Source organism: Macaca thibetana, chromosome 11, assembly GCF_024542745.1.
Source record: "Macaca thibetana thibetana isolate TM-01 chromosome 11, ASM2454274v1, whole genome shotgun sequence".
NCBI lineage: Eukaryota > Metazoa > Chordata > Mammalia > Primates > Cercopithecidae > Macaca > Macaca thibetana.
Genome location: NC_065588.1, coordinates 52,278,934 through 52,299,957, shown reverse-complemented (window position 1 = coordinate 52,299,957; position 21,024 = coordinate 52,278,934). Strand labels below are relative to the sequence as shown.

General features: G+C 48.9%; 4 protein-coding genes across 11 annotated transcripts in view; 2 read left to right on the top strand and 2 right to left on the bottom strand.

Moving 5' to 3' along the window:
• IKZF4 (IKAROS family zinc finger 4) overlaps positions 1-11,118 on the bottom strand; it is a 32,086-nt gene extending 20,968 nt beyond the window's left edge. The window contains exons 1-2 of one of the 4 annotated variants that reach the window (XM_050749145.1): positions 10,882-11,118; positions 6,819-6,896 (exon numbers count right to left, since the gene is read on the bottom strand). The gene's annotated coding sequence lies outside the window, so the exon portion shown is untranslated. The remainder of the gene's footprint in view (positions 1-6,818; positions 6,897-10,881) is intronic. The other 3 variants (XM_050749141.1, XM_050749144.1, XM_050749146.1) reach the window with 3 other exon arrangements.
• The window catches only part of PYM1 (PYM homolog 1, exon junction complex associated factor), a 233,812-nt gene that overhangs the window by 115,672 nt on the left and 97,116 nt on the right, over positions 1-21,024 (top strand). The window contains exon 1 of one of the 2 annotated variants that reach the window (XM_050749202.1): positions 13,508-13,511. The exons of the other annotated variant lie outside the window; for it this stretch is intronic. The gene's annotated coding sequence lies outside the window, so the exon portion shown is untranslated. Of the gene's footprint in view, positions 1-13,507; positions 13,512-21,024 lie in introns of those variants that run through there. 2 annotated transcript variants of the gene reach the window in all.
• Positions 13,097-19,822, bottom strand: SUOX (sulfite oxidase). Of its 4 annotated transcripts, none has more exons than XM_050749148.1 (5): positions 19,663-19,780; positions 19,279-19,387; positions 16,333-16,392; positions 15,879-16,056; positions 13,097-14,991 (listed from the first exon to the last, which is right to left on the bottom strand). In XM_050749148.1, the coding sequence occupies exons 3-5, from the start codon at positions 16,380-16,382 to the stop codon at positions 13,582-13,584; spliced, it is 1,638 nt and encodes a 545-aa protein (XP_050605105.1). In that variant the 5' UTR covers positions 16,383-16,392; positions 19,279-19,387; positions 19,663-19,780; the 3' UTR covers positions 13,097-13,581. The 4 variants fall into 4 exon arrangements, with proteins under 4 accessions (XP_050605105.1, XP_050605109.1, XP_050605106.1 ...); XM_050749152.1 differs by lacking the exon at positions 19,279-19,387 and adding an exon at positions 17,139-17,301 and having other exon boundaries at positions 19,663-19,760; XM_050749149.1 differs by lacking the exon at positions 19,663-19,780 and adding an exon at positions 17,139-17,301.
• The window catches only part of SARNP (SAP domain containing ribonucleoprotein), a 238,725-nt gene continuing 233,692 nt past the window's right edge, over positions 15,992-21,024 (top strand). Inside the window, exon 1 of the mRNA XM_050749192.1 lies at positions 15,992-15,995. The gene's annotated coding sequence lies outside the window, so the exon portion shown is untranslated. The remainder of the gene's footprint in view (positions 15,996-21,024) is intronic.

The following is a 21,024-nucleotide window of genomic DNA, read 5'->3' as shown; positions in this document are numbered from 1 at the left end:
TTAGACCATGTATGTAGGTGGAGGTTACACCTCAGCCCTGAGGAGGCAAAGAAACAGCTCCTCAGAGGCTCTATACCTCAGTTAAAGATGGGGTAGTAATAAGAAGCTGGGTTCAGTCATTCAAGGGATTCTGTCTGGGAGTATGTTGTGTGAGGGATGGTGACAGGAAAAGTAGAAGATGGAGAAGAGCAGCCCACTCAGGGTTCAGTGATAAGTCCTCTACTGAAGGTGTGATAAACAAATTAAACCTGTAAATGGTTATCCCCACCCTCTCATCAATTACTCTGCTATGCTTATTTTAAAAAAGGAGGTGGGGGGAGTCTGAATTTAAAATGAAGGTTAAAGTCTATTTGAGGGAAGGCAAGCAGTAATTGGCAGTAGAGTATTAAACAATCAGTAACTGAGAACACTTAAAAGTGATAATTTGTTGCAATGAATTATCTCTTTAGGAGCCTGTGGGAGGAGAGAAAAAAAATCTATCTGGTGGAAATTTACATACATCCAAAATTGCGGCCAGCCTGGTGGCTCACACCTGTAATCCCAGCACTTTGGGAGGCTGAGGCGGGCAGATCACCTCAGGTCAGGAGTTTGAGACCAGCCTGACCAACATGGAGAAATCCCATCTCTACTAAAAATACAAAAAAAATTAGCCAGGCGTGGTGGTGCATGCCTGTAATCCCAGCTACTCGGGAGGCTGAGGCAGGAGAATCACTTGAACCCGGGAGGCGGAGGTTGCAGTGACCCGAGATCACACCATTGCACTCCAGCCTGGGCAACAAGAGCAAAACTCCGTCTCTTAAAAAAACAAATCAAAACAAAATTAGCTGGGCGATGGTGTGAGTCTGTAATCCCAGGTACTTGGGAGGCTGAGGCAGGAGAATCACTTGAGCCTAGGAGGTGGAGGTTGTGGTGTACCGAGATCCTGCCACTGTACTCCAGTCTGGGCGACAGAGTGAGACCCGGTCACAAAAAATAAAACAAAACAAAATAAAATAAAATAAATAAATAAATAAATAAATAAATAAATAAATAAATAAATAAAAATTGCATCCCCCACTCATCTGATGAAAACTAAATGCCCTGAGGCAGAGGCAGAAGCAAGAATGGGGCAAGGGAACAGTCTGAGTTGCTGTGGGGATTCTTGGTCTTTTTGAAGGATCTCACTGAGGCAGACGGATAAAAATTTGGTTTGCTTGTAATGGTATATTGAGAGAGGTGAGGGTGGGGGTGAGGGGGTGCAGGAAGGCACACAGAGGAAAGTATCTGTTTTCCTGCCCCCCACCCAGTTCTTGTCTGGAGTTGAGAGACTCCTTTTAAAGGCTCATGAGAGGCCGGGCGCGGTGGCTCAAGCCTGTAATCCCAGCACTTTGGGAGGCCGAGATGGGCGGATCACGAGGTCAGGAGATCGAGACCATCCTGGCTAACACGGTGAAACCCCGTCTCTACTAAGAAATACAAAAAATAGCCGGGCGAGGTGGCAGCGCCTGTAGTCCCAGCTACTCGGGAGGCTGAGGCAGGAGAATGGCGTGAACCCGGGAGGCGGAGCTTGCAGTGAGCTGAGATCCGGCCACTGCACTCCAGCCTGGGCTACAGAGCGAGACTCCGTCTAAAAAAAAAAAAAAAAAAAAAAAAAATAATAATAATAATAATAAAGGCTCATGAGAAAACCTGAAACATGGGCTTACCTTCACTTCACAAAGCAATTCTCTCTTACATTTTGTCAGAGAGATTCCTAGTATCAACCCTATTTCCCTAAGAAGCCAGGGCATAGAGAAAAAAATTCTCTAAGTTTATTAACCCTCTTTTCTTGACATCCTTCCTGGGATGGACTGAACTTTGGGACCAGACCACTAGAACAAGCCACAATAATAAGTGGTTCCTTGAAGGGTCCCTTAGGAACAATGATTAGAAGAGTCCAAGTCCACAGTTGTTAGAGAACTCATACTCTCTGAAACTAGCCATGCAACTTGAGATAGAGATCAAAAGATAAAGGAGGGCAGTCTGGTATTGAGGGCCCCTTTCGTTTCCAAATCGTTAGATTCATAATTGCCCTTTGGGGCTTTTCAAAATGAATGGAAAGCTTGAGCTGGGCGTGGCGGCCCACGCCTATAATCCCAGCTCTTTGAGAGGGCGAGGTGGGTGGATCACCTCAGGTCAGGAGTTCGAGACCAGCCTGGCCATCATGGTGAAACCCCATCTCTACTAAAAATACAAAAAAATTAGCTGGGCGTGTTGGTGCACACCTATAATCCCAGCTACTCGGGAGGCTGAGGCAGAATTGCTTGAACCGGGAGGTGTAGGTTGCAGTGAGCAGAGATCACGCCACTGCACTCCAGCCTGGGCAACAAAGGGAGACTCCATCTCAAAAAAAAAAAAAAAAAAAATGCAAAGTTCAAAGTGCCACTTGAAGCTGGGTGTGGTGGCTCACACCTGTAATTCCAGCACTTTGGGAAGCTGAGGTGGGCGGATCATGAGGTCAGCAGTTCGAGACCAGCCTGGCCAACATGGCAAAACCCCATCTCGACTAAAATACAAAAATTAGCCGGGCGTGGTGGGGTGCTCCTGTAATCCCAGCTACTCGGGAGGCTGAGGCAGGAGAATTGCTTGAACCCGGGAGACGGGGGTTGCAGTGAGCTGAGATTGTGCCATTGCACTCCAGCCTGGGCGACAAGAGCAAGACATTGTCTCAAATAAAACAAAATGAAACAAAACAAAACAAAAAAACCCCAAAGTGCCACTTGAAATTTCCCTCACACACCTCCCCATGCAGGAGAGGCAAGAGTGAGCAGGATTTTCCTGTTTTCTGCTTAGAGAAACTGAGAGAAACTGAGGCTGAGAGCAGTGAAGTTACTTGTCCCAGGGTTCATGGTGAGAATAGAACAAGAACAAGAACACAAGTTGCCTGCCTCTCTGAGGTGTCCTCCTTCTATTAAATCTTTCAAAAGCCAGGCTACTCAAGGCTTTCATGGGTTTTCTTGCTTTTCCCTGTTTTTGTTTTGTTTTTGAGATGGAGTCTCACTGTGTTGCCCAGGCTGGAGTGCAGTGGCATGAGTTTGGCTCTCAGGTTCAAGCAATTCTCCTGCCTCAGCCTTCTGAGTAGTTGGGACTACTGGCATGGACAACCAAACTTGACTAATTCTTTTCCCTGGTTCTAACATCACGTAAGGCATCTTTTCCTTTGGTGTGATCCCTGTGGGAGTGGGGTCTGTTACTTTAAAAGGAAGAACAAGTTGAGCTGGCTCTACAGGAAGAAATATGCTCGTATTTTTTTTGTGTGTGTGTGTATGTGTGTGCATGCAGTATGCCTAATGCCTCCATGAATGAAGGGCTAGACAAGCACTAGGTGGGCAGAACAGGTGAAGCATAGCATTCAGCTAGCACTGGCTCAGGAAGTGTATCTCATTCTTGGACTTCTGCCCAAATGGCCCCAAAACAATTTCCAGAAGGGTCTGAAGGAGCTGTTTTCTGAGTTGGACTTTCTTTCTAACAGCAAGCTGAGTTTTCCTGCTTAATTGCTCTTAACATGTGCTCTGTGACACATCTTGGGCAAAATCAGTACTTAGCTGCCTCCAGCTGGGTTTTTGTTTCTTTTTTTCTTTTTCTTTTTGAGACGGAGTCTCGATCTGTCACTCAGGCTGGAGTGCAGTGGCATGATCTCGGCTCACTGCAACCTCTGCATCCCGGGTTCAAGTGATTCTCCTGCCTCAGCCTCCTGAGTAGCTGGGATTACAGGTGTGCGCCAACACGCCCAGCTAATTTTTGTATTTTTAGTAGAGATGGGGTTTTGCCAGGTTGGCCAGGCTGGTCTCGAACCCCTGACCTCAGGTGATCTGCCCTCCTCAGCCTCCCAAAGCGTTGGGATTACAGGCGTGAGCCACCGCGCTGGTTTTAATACCAAGTTGTACCAAGTTGGTAACCCTGGAAGTGAGAGGGTATTGGATTGAAACTCTGCTGTTCTCAGTCCTGGTTTTCTGTGCAAACCAGGAGCAAATCAGTAGATGTACTTTACTCTTTGCTCAAGTCTCCCTGCAGCACATCCCGCCCAGCCTTCCTACTCTCTACCCCTCAAAGCACCTCCTCCCCTGCCTAACCAGCCAGGCAGATCTTAGTATCTCCTTAGAGGAACTGGGTCAAATTAGGCAGTGCCAATTGGAGACACATTGCAAGAGGAGGAGGTAGAAGGAGAGGGAAGTTAGTTACATGAGACAGTTTTAGATCAAAGATCTTGGAAGGAGATTGGCTTTAAAGCAACATAACTGTCGGCCGGGGGCGGTGGCTCACACCTGTAATCCCGGCACTTTGGGAGGCTGAGGCAGGCGGATCACTTGAGGTCAGGAGTTCAAGATCAGCCTGGCCAACGTGGTGAAACCCCGTCTTTAATAAAACTACAAAAATTAGCTGGGCTTGGTGGTACGCGCCTGTAGTCCCAGCTGCTTGGGAGGCTGAGGCATAAGAATTGTTTGAACCCTGGAGACAGAGGTTGGAGTGAGCCGAGATCACGCCATTGCACTCCAGCCTGGGTGACAGAGTGAGACTCTGTCACAAAATAAATAAATAAATAAAGCAACATAACTGTCACTCAGTGATGGGGGGGTAGACACATATGTACTGTAAATTGAGCTCTGAGCTGAATACAAAGCAACTAGAAACAATCAGTGTTCCAATTCAAAAGGAATATCTCTGTGAGGAGGGAGGAAACGCTGGTCATTGTAACCTCTGGAGACACAAATTTTCTTCCCTGTTCTTATTTATTATATTTACTAGAGATGGGATCTCACTATGTTGTCTGGGCTGGAGTGCAGTGGCTGTCCACGGGCACAATCACAGCACACTACAGCCTCAAACTCCTGGCCTCAAGCAGTCCTTCCTCAGCCTCATGAGTAGTTGGGACTACAGGTGCATGTGCCACTGTGCCTAGCTCTTCCCCATTTGTTTGAATCCACTTGGCATAAACAAGAGTCCTCCCTGGCCCTGGCTTTCTCCCACCAACAAGATAACACATTTGAACAGGAATGGGCATCCTTTCCAGACAGAAGATTTCCCACCAGGCTCCCTGACAGGCAGCAGTGAGGACGAATCCAGAGTCTGATTTCCAAGAGGAGATCAGGTATCAGCTACCACCCCCCTTACCCCAGAAACATTCTCACGGCTCTAAGTATTGGTGATAAAAATGTGAGAAAGTGAGGTTTTCTCTATGTGGTGGCTCCGAAAGCCTGAAATAAGACGGACATCACAAGTGATTAAAACTCTTCAAATACTCTAAAGAATCCTGTCTAATCCAGTAACACTTCAAAACTGGAATTTAGGCCAGGCATGGTGGTCCATACCTGTAATCCCAGCACTTTGGGAGGCCAAGGCAAGAGGACTGCTTGAGTCTAGGAGTTGTAGGCCAGCCTGGTCAACATAGTGAGACCTTAAAAAAAAAGTCATTTAGGCCAGGCGCGGTGGCTCACGCCTGTAATCCTAGCACTTTGGGAGGCCGAGGCAGGCGGATCACGAGGTCAGGAGATGAAGACCATCCTGGCTAACACAGTGAAACCCCGTCTCTACTAAACATACAAAAAAATCAGCTGGGCGTGGTGGCGGGTGCCTGTAATCCCAGCTACTTGGGAGGCTAAGGCAGGAGAATGGCGTGAACCTGGGAGGCGGAGCTTGCAGTGAGCGGAGATCGCACCACTGCACTCTAGCCTAGGTGAAAGTGTGAGACTCCATCTCAAAAAAAAAAAAAAAAAGTCATTTAGGCCAGGTGTGGTGGCTCACGCCAGTAATCCCAGCACTTTGGGAGGCCAAGGCGGGCGGATCACCTGTGGTCGGGAGTTTGAGACCAGCGTGACCAACATGAAGAAACCTCGTCTCTACTAAGAATACAAAATTAGCTGGGGGTGGTGGTGCATGCCTATAATCCCAGCTACTTGGGAGGTTGAGGCAGGAGAATCACTTGAACCCTGGAGGTAGAGGTTGCAGCCGGCCGAGATCAGGCCATTGCACTCCAGACTGGGCAACAAGAGCGAAACTCCATCTCAAAAAAAAAAAAAAAAAGTCATTTAACACATGCTTATTGTGGCCTAGGGGGTAAAAGGTCATGAGCAGAATATTGTTGGGAAAGAGGGTGAAGGTAGAGAGAATGGCAAGGATCCATACCATGTTTGTGTTATTATTCCCAAACTATAACAGGCAGAAGTGGAAAATTTTTCTCCATTTTCCCTTAGTACCTGGGTTCTCAGGTGGAGACCAGTGGTTATTAAAAAGACAGAACTTCCCATGTGCCTTGGGTGTGAGCCATTCAGGTGCTACAAGTAGAGCAAACCCACAGCATCATCCTCTACTATCTGTGCCTTCCTGAACTGAATGAAATCTGAGCAAAAACATGTTGGAATCACATAGCTGGCTCTGGTCTCTATCAAAAGCTTTGCATAATTGAGGAGGAAGAAGAGGCAAAGGGGCCAGGGAAAGGTATGGAATTAGCCATTGTCTGCAAGCCCCTTTCCAGGAAAAAGATCTAGACATCAAGCAATTTGCAGCTCTGAAATAATCTTTAGGGTCAACCTAGTGCTCTCTGAAGGAAACCCACCAATCTTAGCTCAGCTCATGTGTTTGTCTTTACAGTGGAAAGATCTGACTCATTTTTCACCAGGCTGTAGATGGTGACCTTCTGTCTACATATAATACAGTTGAAGACAGCTCAGCTTCATTATCCAAGTGCTTGGGGAGCAGTGCAGAGGGGATGAATTCCCAGGTCATCCTAGGAATGGCCAGTCTCTTAAATAAAAAGGGGTAAGAGCTGAAAACACAACACCTGGGCAGGGGGAAAATATCACCTCATTGTCTCCTTTTAGATCTCAGATGGATGCATCTTTTCTCTTGTTCTTTGCGCTTCTCTGTCCTCCCCATGTAGACTGCAGAAGAGAGAGAAGGCTAAGGTTTATGAGTGGGAGAAGAAACAATCCTATCCCTCCCATGTCTCATTTCAGGACATAAGGAACGAAGGGAAAGGGCCAAACTAAACACTTTAAATCACTAGATATGATACACAGGAGATGATACTTTTTGGGGTTTTTGGGTATACCCCGAAGTATAGCTCTCTGTTAATAGAAAGTCCTCACAAAGTCACTGCTGTTCAGTGGTATGTTTGGGCAGGGGTGGAGAAAGTAGAGCAGGGAAATTCAATTTGAGTCTTATAATAATCAGTTTTAAAGCCAAAGATGCCCAAAACAGGGTTAGTGCTCTCAAGTGAAGTTTGAAATTACAGGGAAGTCTCAATGAACTATTCTGACTAGGGTACAGTAGCAAAAAAATGTAGAAGAGACAGGAACAATTGCCTTTGATTGCAATTGTAGCCAAAAGTCCCTAATACATGCTGATCAAAAAAGCTCACTGTTGTCTGGGCCAGAAAGATGTTTTCAGGCTCCACTGCTAATAGTTTTGCTCTGACAATCCAATTTGGTAAGCCTCTCTTCTTCATGTGGAGGGTCTAGGGCAGGGGTACTTCAGGACCTGAGGAATCCTGGAGCTGAAATGGAGTTGAGAGATGACCTACAATTTCCTGGTTTTTAACAGAAGAAACTAAGCCCAGAGTTACCCATCTGGTTAACAACAGAAGTAGGACATGTAGAGCCCAAGTTACCATTAGAGGGTTCTTTCTACTGGAACACTTTATTAAATCTTGCCCCAGTTGGAAGATTTGGGCCACCCTGCTTGCCTTCTTTCTTGGGTTATTAAATGAATGGTTTTTGGGTCTGCGTCTTGGTGACCTAAATCCTTGAACAGGAAACACAGGCTTATGAATGGGAGGATAAATAATCCTCTTCCTCCTATGTCTCTTTTCAGAGATAATGGACCTGAGGAAAACCCCAAACTAGATGGTCATTAAGTCTCTTTAAAGTAGAAACGGCCTCTTAGCTTGAGGACTACCCCAGCATATGTATTGCATCAGAGCCTACAATGTGGATCCTATCCCCAGCTGGACCAGGTCATTCATATCAGCATTCATATCAGCACTACCCTTTCTTAGATGCTTTTGTCTGATAAACTTTGAACCTATCTCTCTGTTTCCAGAACAGAGTTCATAACTCTTTTAAGAAGAGGAAGCAAATCAAAGCCTGGAATTCAAAGCTTTCTTCAGCAGAGTCAACAGACCAATAAAGAAAGGGAGTCCCTCTGCCTGTGGTATTGTCCACACTCACAGGGTCCCACACTCTTATTTGTTCCTACAGAGTAAAATGAGGCTAGAAATACCTATCTTTCTTTTTCTTTGGGGCGTGTGTGTGTGTGTGTGTGTGTGTGTGTGTTTGTATGTAGAGACAGAGAGAGGTGGCCAGTTGGGGAAAAGAATAATTCCTTTGTGGATACTGCTGTGTGTGGGGGGTAGGGTGAAAGGTGGGATAAGTTTCTCCCATGCTGGGAAGTTCAAGCTGCAGATTTCAAACTAAGAGGATATAAAGAGACTTTCAGTTACATTTTCACTGGAAAAAAGTCAGGACTTATTTCTGAGCCAAGTCCTGAAATATGCCTTACCCTTAACCTACTCAGAGGAAGGGGATTGCCCAAAAGCTACAATTCAACTAACTAACTGCACTCAGTGGGCAACAAAGACATTATATTTTGTGTTTGAGACATGAACTTCTATTGACTAGGGCAAGGTATAATTCTGAAGCTGCCAAAATGAGGGCAGCTCTCACCATCCTGAAGCCCACCCCAGAAGCTCCAGTGAAACTTCTCTTGCTTCCCAATGGTAAAGCTATTTTCTTCTTTTAAGATTTTATTTTTATCTCAGGAGCTACTCATCTGACTGTTCTCATGATCCAAGGGGCTGTCTGGATTCTCTGGCTTTAGGCTGTTAGTAGGGAAAGCTGAAGTCCTCCTGCAAATGATGGAGCATGATTCACGGATCTACTGGCAGGTCCATGAGGAGGTGAGGGATTACCAGCTGGTGCCCCAACCAAAGGAAACACTATGCTTTCAAAGATTGTCTGATTTGGCCTTTTATCTGGCCTTATCCTCAGAATCTGAGTTATCTTAAGTGGAAATATTCTAGGTAGTCAGACAACATTTTCATGCTTCCTTAAGGATATGAACATGTATCTTCACCCAGGCAAAGTGAGCAAGTATCAGTAAGGGGAGACAGGCTTCAATGGTCATCTGGTTGACTATGATGTTGGAACACCTAAAGCTGACATGTGAGCATGTCAGGAACATACCATGCCCACCATTGATGCTTTGAGGGCACAGGCCGGGGAGACAGGCACAGTAGGAACTACTAGACATATAAGCGAGGGTTGATAAGAGTCACAACACGAGATAGTTTTGTTCATGAGAGAAGGAAATGGGGCGAAATAAGGTATGCAAAAAATTTTCTGGCCAGGCATGGTGACTCATGCCTGTAATCCCAGCACTTTGGGAGGCCAAGACGGGTGGATCACCTGAGGTCAGAAGTTCGAGACCAGCCTGGCCAACTTGGTGAAACCCCATCTCTACTAAAAATACAAAAAATTAGCCAGGGGTGGTGGCGGGCGCCTGTAATCCCAGTTACTTGGGAGGCTGAGGCAGGAGAATCGCTTGAACCCGGGAGATGGAGGTTGCAGTGAGCCAAGATTGCGCCATTGCACTCAAGCCTGGGCAACAAGAGCGACACTCGGTCTCAAAAAAAAAAAAAAAAAAAAAAATTTCTGGAAGCAGAGTTCATAAGTTCTTGACCTTGGAGGGGGATTGGGGTACAATATTTCATGAACATATCTAAAGGTCCACGTTCCGTTAAACATTCTACTGCTCCCAGACAGGACTAATCATAATTTTTTTCTTTTTTGAGATGGAGTCTTGCTCAGTCGCGCAGGCTGGAGTGCTCACTGCAAGCTCCGCCTCCTGGGTTCACGCCATTCTCCTGCCTCAGCCTCCCGAGTAGCTGGGACTACAGGCGCCTGCCACCTCGCCCGGCTAGTTTTTTGTATTTTTTTTTAGTAGAGACGGGGTTTCACCGTGTTAGCCAGGATGGTCTTGATCTTGTGACCTCGTGATCCGCCCGTCTCGGCCTCCCAAAGTGCTGGGATTACAGGCTTGAGCCACCGCGCCCGGCCCTAATCATAATTTTTTTAAAGGCACATAAATAATATAGAAAATTTAAAAAGCGAGAACCTACAACTCTAGCAGCCAAGGGGTAAGAAAATGGGATTTGTGTGAGGAGGTACAGGGAGGGCTGTTTTGGTACACAGGAAGCAGGCAGCCTGCTTCCCAAGTTTGCAGCTCCCATCTGGATGTCTGCACTGGGGTTTCCTCCGTTGCATTTCTTTCTTAGGGCTCTTAGGCAGTGAATCTCTTCCTTTCCAGCCTTGCTTCCCAAGTTCCCTACACCTCTCACCCTACACTGTGCACTTCTCACTCCATGCTAAGTTTCTTCTCTACATGTTTCTCCCAATATGCTCATTGCCTCCCAGATCTTCTCACCTAGGCCTACGTCTTTATCCCCAGACTCCTGTCTTCAGCATTCCTCGACCCAATACCCGGGTCCCTCTCTTGTTTTGTTCAGATACCCTCTCTGCTGCTCCTTTCTCCTCTCTGTCCTGCTGTATACCCAAACCACATCCCCACGGAGGAGCCCCGCGGCTGCCAGCTCCAGCCAGTCCTCAGACCCCTGCGGTGATCTGTCTCCCGCCTTTTTAGGACCCCAAGTCCCTGCTACCTCCCTCTTAATACTGGGGCCTCGGGCCAAACTCCCCCGGCCATGTTCCACCCCTCGGGCGCCAGCCCAACGCGCGCCCCTCTCTCAGCCTGGCCCCTTCCCCCGCCCACGTCTCCCAGCTCCTTCACGCCCGAGCCCCTCAGGCCCCGCCCCCGGCCACCGAAGCCCCGCCCTCGCTTTACCCCCCCCAAGCCCCGCCCCTCACTCACCTGAGGCGTCTCCGCGCGCGCGCGCAGGCTGTGAGGGGTGGGGGAGAGGGGACGGTGTTGGGGAAAAGGGAGGCGGGGGGGGCGGGGGTCCCCCACTCTGGCCCGGGCGGCCCAGTGCGGGGGGAGTGGGGTCACTGAGGCGGCGGCAGTCGCCGGGCCGGAGCCAGGACCCGGGCGCTGAGAGGCGGCGGCGGCGGCGGCGGCTCCATCTCCATCAGCAGCTTCACCTGAGGAGGGACCTGCCCCCCCATATATCCCCCCCCATCACAGCCGTCCCCCTCCCCCTAACAACTTCCGGTCCCACTACCAGGCGACAGGCGGCGTGGCCGAACACCGAGCGTCCCCAAGCCCGGGAGACTGCTGGGGGAAAAAGGGAGAGGAGCTAGGGGAGAGTAGCCGAGCGCCGAAAGATTCAAGTCCGAAAGGCGCCATCGCCTGCCGAAGGTAACCTAAAAACTAGCCTTTAATCTGCACCCAGTTTGCAATCTAAGCACACACTGGACACCCTATGTGGCCTGGCACGTCAGGCCCTAGAGCCAAGTTTTCCCTCTGTACCTTGTGAATCCCAAAAATCTGAGACAGGTCTCAATTTAGGAAGTTTATTTTGCCGAAGTTAAGGACGCACGCCCCTAACACAGCCTCAGGAGATCCTGACGACATGTGCCCTAGGTGATTGGAGCAGAGCTTGGTGTTATACATTTGAGGGAGAAGAGAGACATCAATCAATATATGTAAAGGCGGGACAATTCAAAACTGGGAGGAGGCTTCCAGGTCCTAGGTAGATAAGAGGCAAATGGGGCCAGGCGTAGTGGCTCACGCCTGTAATCCCAGCACTTTGGGAGACCGAGGCGGGCAGATCACCTGAGGTCAGGAGCTCAAGACCAGCCTGGCCAACATTGTGAAATCCCCGTCTCTACTAAAAATAAAAAACTAGCCGGGCGTGGTGGCAGGCGCCTGTAGTCCCAGCTACTTGGGAGACGGAGGCAGGAGAATCGCTTGAAGCCGGGAGGAGGTTGCAGTGAGCTGAGATCGGGCCACTGCACTTCAGCCTGAGCAACAGAGTGAGATTTTGTCTCAAAAAAAAAAAAAAAAAAAAAAAAGCCGGGTTTGGTGGCTCAGGCCTGTAATCCTAGCACTTTGGGAGGCAGACTGATTGCCTGAGCTCAGGAGTTCAAGACCAGCCTGGGCAACGTGGTGAAACCCATCTCTACTAAAATACAAAAGAAATTAGCCCGGCGTGGTGGTGTGTGCCTGTAGTTCCAGTTACTTGGGACACTGAGACAGGAGAATTGCTTGAATTCCGGAGGCCGAGGTTGCAGTGAGTGGAGATCGCGCCACCGCACTCCTGCACTCCAGCACTCCAGCCTGGGTGACAGAGCGAGACTGAGACTCCGTCTCTACAAAAAAAAAAAAAAAGAAAGGCAAATGGTTGTATTCCTCTCAAAGAAGGCAATCAGATATGCATTTATCTCAGTGAGCAGAGGGATGACTTTGAATGGGAGACAGGTTTACCCTAATCAGTTCCCAGCTTGACTTTTCCCTTTAGCTCAGTGATTCTGGGGCCCCGAGATTTATTTTGCTTTCACAGCCTCCTAAGACAATATTGATTTTAAACTCCTAGCACCCTTTGCCTTTCCTGCCAAGTGCATTGGAATTGTTGGGGAGAGGGGTTGGAGGATACATGTTTTTGTCACCTCTCCTCTCTTCATGGTATCCTGAAGTCAATCACCTAGGTGTCCTTGCAGATACTGCCAGACCTCAGAGAAGGAAGCCCCCTCTCCTTTTTTTTTTTTTGAGACGGAATCTTGCTCTGTCGCCCAGGTTGGGGTGTAGTGTGATCTCGGCTCACTGCAACCTCCGCATCCTTGGTTCAAGAGATTCTCCTGCCTCAGCCTCCCAAGTAGTTGGGATTACAGGCGCCCGCCACCACACCCAGCTAATTTTTGTATTTTTGGTAGAGACTGGGTTTTGCCACATTGGCCAGGCTGGTCTCAAACTCATGACCTCAAGTGATCCACCCGCCTCGGCCTCCCAAAGTGCTGGGATTACAGGCATGAGCCACTGTGCCCAGCCAGAAGCCACACTTCTTAACCTACAAGCCTACTTCCTCTGTCTTCCTCCCAAGTTTTGTTTGTTTTGGACTAATCTCATTATACATCCCAGTACAAATGCATCCTCCCTCCTGCAATAGGCTCACTCCCCAGGCCCAAGAGTCATGATCTTAAACAGACTATTTATTAGAAAAGTAGAACTGTAAAGGGAGATGGTTGTGCCCCTTGCTCTCCTCACAACTTTGCAACCTGGAGAGATAATAGTATATACACTTTTCTTACACATGCCACACACATTTCTCTGAAGAATCCAAAAAGAAAAGTAAAACAAGGCCTTGATGGCAGTAGGCATGAGAAATGGAGGTGGGATACGAAAACAAAATAGTGCTTGTCTCCAGAATTACTTATCTCACTTCTAGCCCCTTGCTGTAACAGCTCACATTTCCTGGCACAGGTTCAAAGGCCAAGAGGGATATGTAACATAGTGTCCAAAGAGGGAGGGGCCCTGGGTGAAATGTGCTATATGTGTACTTGGGTATGGCTTAGGAAGCCAGAGTTGTGATCCAAGAAGTTGAGGGGTGGGAAAGATTTTTCTGAAGCAGTGAGGCTAATGGGTGGGGAAAGGGGTTGAGGTGGCTCTTTTCCATGCTCATGGGGCGACAAAGACATGGACACGATGCCAGGCATTGCTGAGGACACCTCGCAGGTTCCAGATTGGGGCCACAGTGTCTGGCTGCACATTGTAGCCATCATCCACAGCCTTACAAACAATGTTCAGTTCCTTTTGTCCAGCTGGCACAGGGGCTTGCAACTGCCACAGACGCCATGCCCAGGCCTTCCTGGGGCGCTGTTCCTCTCCATCCAGCTTAGCCACCTGCCAGGTTAGGCCCCCATCCAGAGACACATCCACCCGGATCACAGCTCTGCCACCACCACTCCATGCATAACCCTTGATGGTCACCTCCCCTGATTCTACAGTCTCTCCATCCCGGGGCTCTGTGATGGCCGACTGGACAGGAAGTTCCTGAATGGATGGAGCAGAGTCAAAATCTACAGTGTCCCAGTCCACAGATGGAGAGAAGCCTTTGTAATCCCGCCGTTGCCAGTGGCTGTAACTTTCCTCTGGCTGCACACTCACTCTGCCCAGCCATTTGACATGGCGGGCACCCACCACTCCAGGAACCACCACACGCACAGGGAAGCCGTGGTCACGTGGCAGAGGCTGCCCATTCATCTCATATGCCAGCAGGACCTCAGCTTCAGGGTCCATGGCCCGAGCCAGAGGGATGGATGCTCCATAGGCAGTCCCAGTAGGGTCTGAGTCCAGTCCCTCAAAGCAGACATGGGCCTCAGTTTCACAGAGTTGGTGGCCAGCCTGGGCTAACACATCACAAAGCCGTGCCCCAGCCCAACGTGCAGTGCTGATGGCTCCTGTCCTCCACTCCAGACCTTTTACTTCTTTGACCTGAGTCATCTCAGAGCGCCGGTTGCCGGCACACTGCAGAGTGACTGTGATCTCGTACTTGGGAAAGTTGTGCAAGTCATCCAGGGAAAGGGACAGTGACTGACCCCCAGGTGCTCCTACTATATGTAAGCGATAGGTGTCTGGATCCAGGTTAGGTACAGGCAGATGGTTCCGGGTGAAGAAAATAGGGTTGGGTGTGATGTAGTTTTCTGTCAGCAGCTCAGGCGGGGGCTCTGCATTAAAGGGGCGCTGGCTGTTGACCTTCAGGGCTGGGTGACGTACAGGATCATCAGCATAAGGGTCAGAGGTCTCCACGGTGGGGGCTACTTTGTCTTCGGGGTTCAGCTCCCCAATCTTGTACTGAGCCAGTAACTCACGCACGTGGGACTGGTTGTGAACAGCATAGAGGGCCCAGAAGGGCTCTAGGGGACCCCCAGCTGCTAGCATCAGCTTTGAAGGCCCCCCTGGATGTAGGTCCACAAATTCTGTGACATCAAAGACCTCAGAGCCCAGAGTCACCCAGATCCCAGTCTCAGGGCTGGTGTGGGAACTTACTTCCTCCTTAGTGTATATGCGTGTTGACTTCTGAGCAGCCTGTCGGCAGGGAAGGAGTAAGATAAAAGGGAAGAAACTGTTAAGAAGAAATCACTCGGCCGGGCCTGGTGACTCACGACTGTAATCCCAGCACTTTGGGAGGCTGAGGCGAGCGGATCACTTAAGGTCGGGAGTTGGAGACCAGCCTGACCAACATGGATAAACCCTGTCTCTACTAAAAATACAAAATTAGCCGGGCATGGTGGCGCATGCCTGTAATCCCAGCTACTCGGGAGGTTGAGGCAAGAGAATCACTTGAACCCGGGAGGTGGAGGTTGCGGTGAGCTGACATCATGCCATTGCACTCCAGCCTAGGCAACAAGAGCGAAACTCCATCTCAAAAAAAAAACAAAAAAAGAAGAAATCACTCTAGCTCACCCTGACCCAACCCACAGTGTTGGCCACTGGGAAGTGAAGGTAGCAGATTAGCATATTTCATCTCCACTGTGCATGAAGACTGTCACTGTGGACTCTGTTGTAACTGCAAGAACACAGGTCACGGCCTGGGTTGCGGGTGGAGTTTACTAGGACTGATTCCTTTATTTTGACAATTTTTTTTTTTTTTGAGATGGAGTCTCACTCTGTCACCCAGGCTGGAGTGCAGTGGCCCGATCTTGATCTCGGCTCACTGCAGACTTAGCCTCCTGGGTTTAAGCAATTCTTGTGTCTCAGCCTCTCAAGTAGCTGAGATTACAGGCGTGCACCACTACACCTGGCTAATTTTTGTATTTTTACTAGAGATGGGGTTTTGCCATGTTGCCCAGGCTGGTCTCAAACTGCTGACCTCAAGTGATCCACCCACCTTGGCCTCCTATAGTTGGCAGGGATAACAGGCGTGAGCCACTACGCCCAGTCTGTTCTGACAATGAAGCACCTTCCTTACTTACCCTGCACCGATGGTCCTGATAGGCCAACACTGCACCGAGACCTAATAGGGTTCCCATGACTTTCCATCCCCGGGTGCTGGAGTTATCACCAGAGAAGGTAAGGCTGGGGTACTGGGGCCGAAATGAATCATTTGTGGAGCAGGCCTGAATGTAGATCCTTGAGGGGATTGATTTGAGTCTGGAAGAGAGAGAGGTCTTAGTAGCACATATATGAAAGGGTCAGTGAAGGCCTGGGGTCTACTTCTTTCTACTTCTTTCTCCCTGGTTGGCCATTAGTTCCTTCAGTTGGAACTTAGTTTCTCCAGGGATAGGTGGGAAAAGTGGGATCTGGCTTTCTCTCTCCTCCCTGGACACACTCTCTCAACTATCTTATTTGCAAGGTATGACATTGTAAAAGACAACTAAGGGTGAGAGGTAGGGGCTAGGAGGCAAGTCCTGGGATGGGCTGGCTTACCTGCAGGCCTGTTGGAGCCTGAGGACCACAGCTCTGTGCAGCAGCAGCATTGTAGCAGACCTGTAGAAGGAAGATTCTGGGATCAAGATAGGGAGACCCTGGGAGGGGATATTAGGGAAGCCTAAGGGAATGGGTGGGAGGAAGACACAGAGAAGGTCAGCAAGGAGCTTTCTGGGCAAATGGGGAGTCCTGAAAGTGGGAGTCCAAATGGGCCCTTAGAAAAAACTTGGAGCACTTCAGAGACAGACTGTGCTGACAGGATGACAGGTAATGTGGGTGGGGAATGGGGTAGGAGGGATGGGTGCTTCTAGAATCAGAATCACCTCTCTCCCATCTTCCATTCTGAACTTCATCCACCATAGAGAACAATGCCTGGGGCAAACGGCCTAAAGGACCGAAGCCAAATGTCTACTGGCCAGATTATTATTTCTGAAGTCAGCAGAGGATGACTGTGGGTCAGACTGACTTAAACAGGGATAAAAAAAAAATAAAGAAAAAAAAAAAGTAGTGGCAGCCTAATTGGGTGAAGGAGCCCAGATTCTGGGGGCAAAATGCCTTGGGTTTGTGAAACTGGATCTTGCTATTCATTAACCATACCGATTTCCTGAGCAAGACTCCAAGCTGTTCTGAACTTGCTTCCTCATCTCTGAAATGATACCTGCCTAGCAGAGCTAACATGAAGAGTCAACAAGTACAGTAGTACCCCCTTATCTACTGGGGATATGTTCTGTGACCCCCAGTAGATGTCTGAAACCACAGATTGTACCAAACCCTATATTACTGTTTTTTCCCCCATACATACATACCTCTTATAGTTTAATTACTAAATTACCCACAGTAAGAGATTAACAACAGTGGCTGGCGCAGTGGCTCACGTCTGTAATTCCAGCACTTTGGGAGGCTGAGGTGGGCAAATCACCTGAGGTCAGGAGTTCGAGACAGCCTGGCCAGCATGGGGAAACCCCGTCTCTACAAAAAATACAAAAATAAGCTGAGTGTGGTGACATGTGCCTGTAAACCCCAGTTACTTGGGAAGCCGAGGCAGGAGAATTGCTTGAACCTGGGAGGTAGAGGTTGCAGTGAGCTGAGATCACGCTACTGCACTCCAGCCTGGGCAACAGAGAGAGACTCCGTCTCAAAAAAAAAAAAAAAAAAAAAAAGAGATTAACAACAATAACAAAATAGAAAAATTATAACATTATACTGTACTAAAAGGGCTGGGTGTGGTGGCTCACCCTTATAATCCTAGCACTTTGGGAGACCTAGGCAGGAGGACTGCTAGAGGCCAGGAGTTGGAGACCCCGTCCCTACAAAAAATAAAAAGTTAGTTGGGCATGGTGGAGTGCATCTGTGGTCCCATCTACTCTGGAGGCTGAGGTGAGAAGATCTAAGCCCAGAAGTTTGAGGTTACAGTGAGGTGACTGTGCCACTGCACTTCAGCTTGGGCAACAGAGCAAGACCCTGTCTCGAAAAAAAAAAAAAAAAGTTATATGAATGTGGTCTCTCTCTCAAAATACATTTTTTTTTGGCCAGGCATGGTGGCTCATGCCTATAATCCCAACATTTTGGGAGGCCACGGAAGGAGGATCACTTGACCCCAGGAGTTCAAGACCAGCTTGGGCAACATAGTGAGACTGTGTCTCTAGAAAAAAAAAACAAATTAGTTGGGCATGGTGATGCCTGTCTGTAGTCTCAGTTACTGGGGTGGTGAGGAGAGGAGTGCTGAGATGAGAGGATGGCTTGAGCCCAGGAGGTCGAGACTGCAATGAGTCATGATGGCACCACCGTACTCCAGCCTGGGCAATAGGGTGAGACCTGGTCTCAAAAAAAAAAAAAAAAAAAAAAGCCTGGGTGATGGAGCAAGTGTCAATCATGGCTCACTGCAGCTTCAACCTCCTGGGCTCAAGCCATCCTCCTGCCTCAGCCTCCCCACTAGCTGGGACTACAAGCGTGTGTCACCAAGCCTGGCTAATTTTTCTGTAGACATGGAAGTCTCACTATGTTGTCAGGGCTGGTCTTGAACTCCTGGCCTCTTGCTGCCTCAGCCCCCAAAGTGCTGGGTTTACAGGCATAAGCCACTGTCTGGCTTCCCCTACCCTCCCCTGCCCCCGACAGGGTCTCACTCTGTTGCCCAGGCTGGAGTGCAGTGGTGTGATCTCAGCTCATTACAGCCTCAAACTTCTGGGCTCAAGCCATCCTCCTGCCTCAACCTCCTGAGTAGCTGGGACCACAGGCATGAGCCACCATGCATGGCTTTTTTTTTTTTTTTTTTTTTTTTTGTAGAGATGAGGTCTTACTATGTTGCCCAGGCTGGTCTCAAACTCCTGGGTTCAAGTGATCCTTCAAACTTGGCCTCACAAAGTCCTGGGATTATTACAGGCATGAGCCACCACTCCCAGCCTCAAAATATCTTATTGAACTGTGTTCACCTATTTTCCAAGCGGTTGACCATGGCTAACTGAAACTCAGGAAAACACAACCTTGGATAAGGGGAGACTACTATAATAACATTGTCTTTGAAGGCCTTTCAGTCCCCAACTCTCCCCCCATTTACCCTAAAAAAATTAAATTGAACCCAGCTAGGAACTGGACCCCAACCCAGGGTCCCGGACCACCTCAATCTTGTCTATGCCACTGTAGTGAGCTCAGCAAATTGAGGAATTATTGGCCAGAGTGTCAGGGGCAGGCTGAAGAAGGAAAGTAATTTTTCTGCCTTCTGCCCGGTAACAGTTTCTTCCTCACATTGCTGAACAGAGAGCACTGACCCAGCAGGGCCGGAGTGAGGAGTAGTGAGAAATGTCTAAACTGCTGATGAGATGCTGGAGACCAATGTGTCGGGGTGGGTGGGTCGTGGGTAGGGAGGCGAAGAAACCTCTAGAGATGGGAATAGGAGCAGTCTTCACCTTGCCCCTAGGCCAAGGGACCCTTACTCTCTCTGCCACCTACCTCAATGCCAGCAGCCTGTTTGTACTAGACCAGAGCAGTGCAGGTAGTGCTGACTCGTAGGTGAACTCAGTCAACCCAGAATCCCAGGTTTGGGAGGGACAGCCTTTTGCTGTAATACAGAAATGCCACCCGTTGGTGCAGGTGATGACCCCTCACTCCCCACGGGCACATTAGGTAGGAAGATACGTCCGACATCCAGGCACAAAAGGGTCTTGTGGCAACACCCCGCGATCTCAAGAGCACCCAGACAGAGAGAGTGGAGGCAGGTACTGATAGTTTTGTTGCCCTCGAGGTTCGGAGCACAGCTGGACACCAATGCCCCCTCCGCTGTCCAGCTCAGCAGCCCTTCCTCCCCAGCTTCTTTCCCACCCCCAGCCTCCTTACCGAGTCCAGTGTCCTCAGTAATGCAATTTTACCAGCCCAGCTCTCAGCGAGTTCTCGAGGGGCGGGGCCAGCGCCGTTGCGTCCCGCTGCAGTAAGGGACCACTCATTCCCCTCAGCTCAACCCCTCAGCCATTGGTTGGAAGCGAGTGGCTCAGCCATTGGCTGAAACCCGCCTCCTGGAGCCGAGACAGGCAGGTTGCCAAGAAGCTTCGGAGAAGAGGCTGGCTTTTTGCTGTCACTCTCGCAACAGTCCAGAGTCCATTATACCCCTGGTGTGCAAAGAATGGGACCCTCGCGCACCGGGGCTGTATGTCCGGAGCTCGGGCAGTGTGGAAGGTGACGAGGAATCCAAAAGTTGGGCTGAGAGGTGGGAGATTTTGAGTCGCCCCTACCGCCCCTCCCTGGAGGCGGCCTCGGGATCCAGTCCAGTTTCTTCCGGCTGTCATCTCCACTTTAATTAACCCCAGGGTACATACCTCTATCTACCCTGTTGCAACTACAACCACCCTGTTTATCTTTTAGAGAAAGCAAGGTCAGTCGCTCAATTCTTATATTCCAGGAATGAGAACAGAAATGCCAAAAATAGTGGTTCCAAGAATTTGAGATTCCTTGGGCTAGTCGAATTTCTCCCCAAACAAAAATGAACCAACAACGCTGAATAGCCATCTTTTATTTTGCATAGAAAAAAAAAATAATAATAATCGCCCCTTGGTGGTACGCGCCCGTAGTCCCAGTACTCGGCAGGCTGAGGCGGGAGGATCGCTTAAGCCCAGGAGTTCGAGGTTGCACTGAGCCAAGATCACGACACTGCACTCCTGCCTGGACAACAGAGCAAGACCCTATCTCTAAAACAAACTGCCTCTTAACAAGAGCAATGGCAGCTTAACACCCCGAAGTATGAAGGTTGTAGTCTCTTATCTCAAAGTAAGGGGCACAAATATAATACATTTTCTATTACCCTTTTGTCATTTGATGCGGGACAAAATTTATCAAACCTAGTCCCCTAACCCGGACAAATGTATCCTTACACTGCCCTCTACAGGCCAGGGGGTGGAGATACAATTTTAATTAGTTTAAGTGAAGGTGTTCACCTTTAATTTTGAAAGATCATTTCCTTTCCTTTCCTCTCTCCAACTAGAGCTTTTACCAGGAATCAGGGAACGGGGGTGTGGGGTATTACTAAGAGATATAAGGTAAGTGAACCGACAGTGAAAAGTTGGCCTTGGCTCTTAAGTGTTTGGAAATAGAAAGGATTTCAATCTGTATACAATCAAATCATTGGAAGAGGCTGATGCCCAACCTATCCTACTATTCTACCAGTTGTTAAAAAAAAAAAAAAAAAATATATATATATATATATAT

What these genes read in the sequence shown, in the direction of transcription:
- SUOX (XM_050749151.1), bottom strand. Translation starts at nt 16,382, where the DNA reads ATGCTGCTGCTGCACAGAGCTGTGGTCCTCAGGCTCCAACAGGCCTGC. An exon ending in AGGCTCCAACAGGCCTGCAG is followed by an intron (nt 16,057 to 16,332) that starts GTAAGCCAGCCC and finishes TCTCTCTTCCAG; the next exon opens with ACTCAAATCAATCCCCTCAA. An exon ending in ATCAGGACCATCGGTGCAGG is followed by an intron (nt 14,992 to 15,878) that starts GTAAGTAAGGAA and finishes CCCTGCCGACAG; the next exon opens with GCTGCTCAGAAGTCAACACG.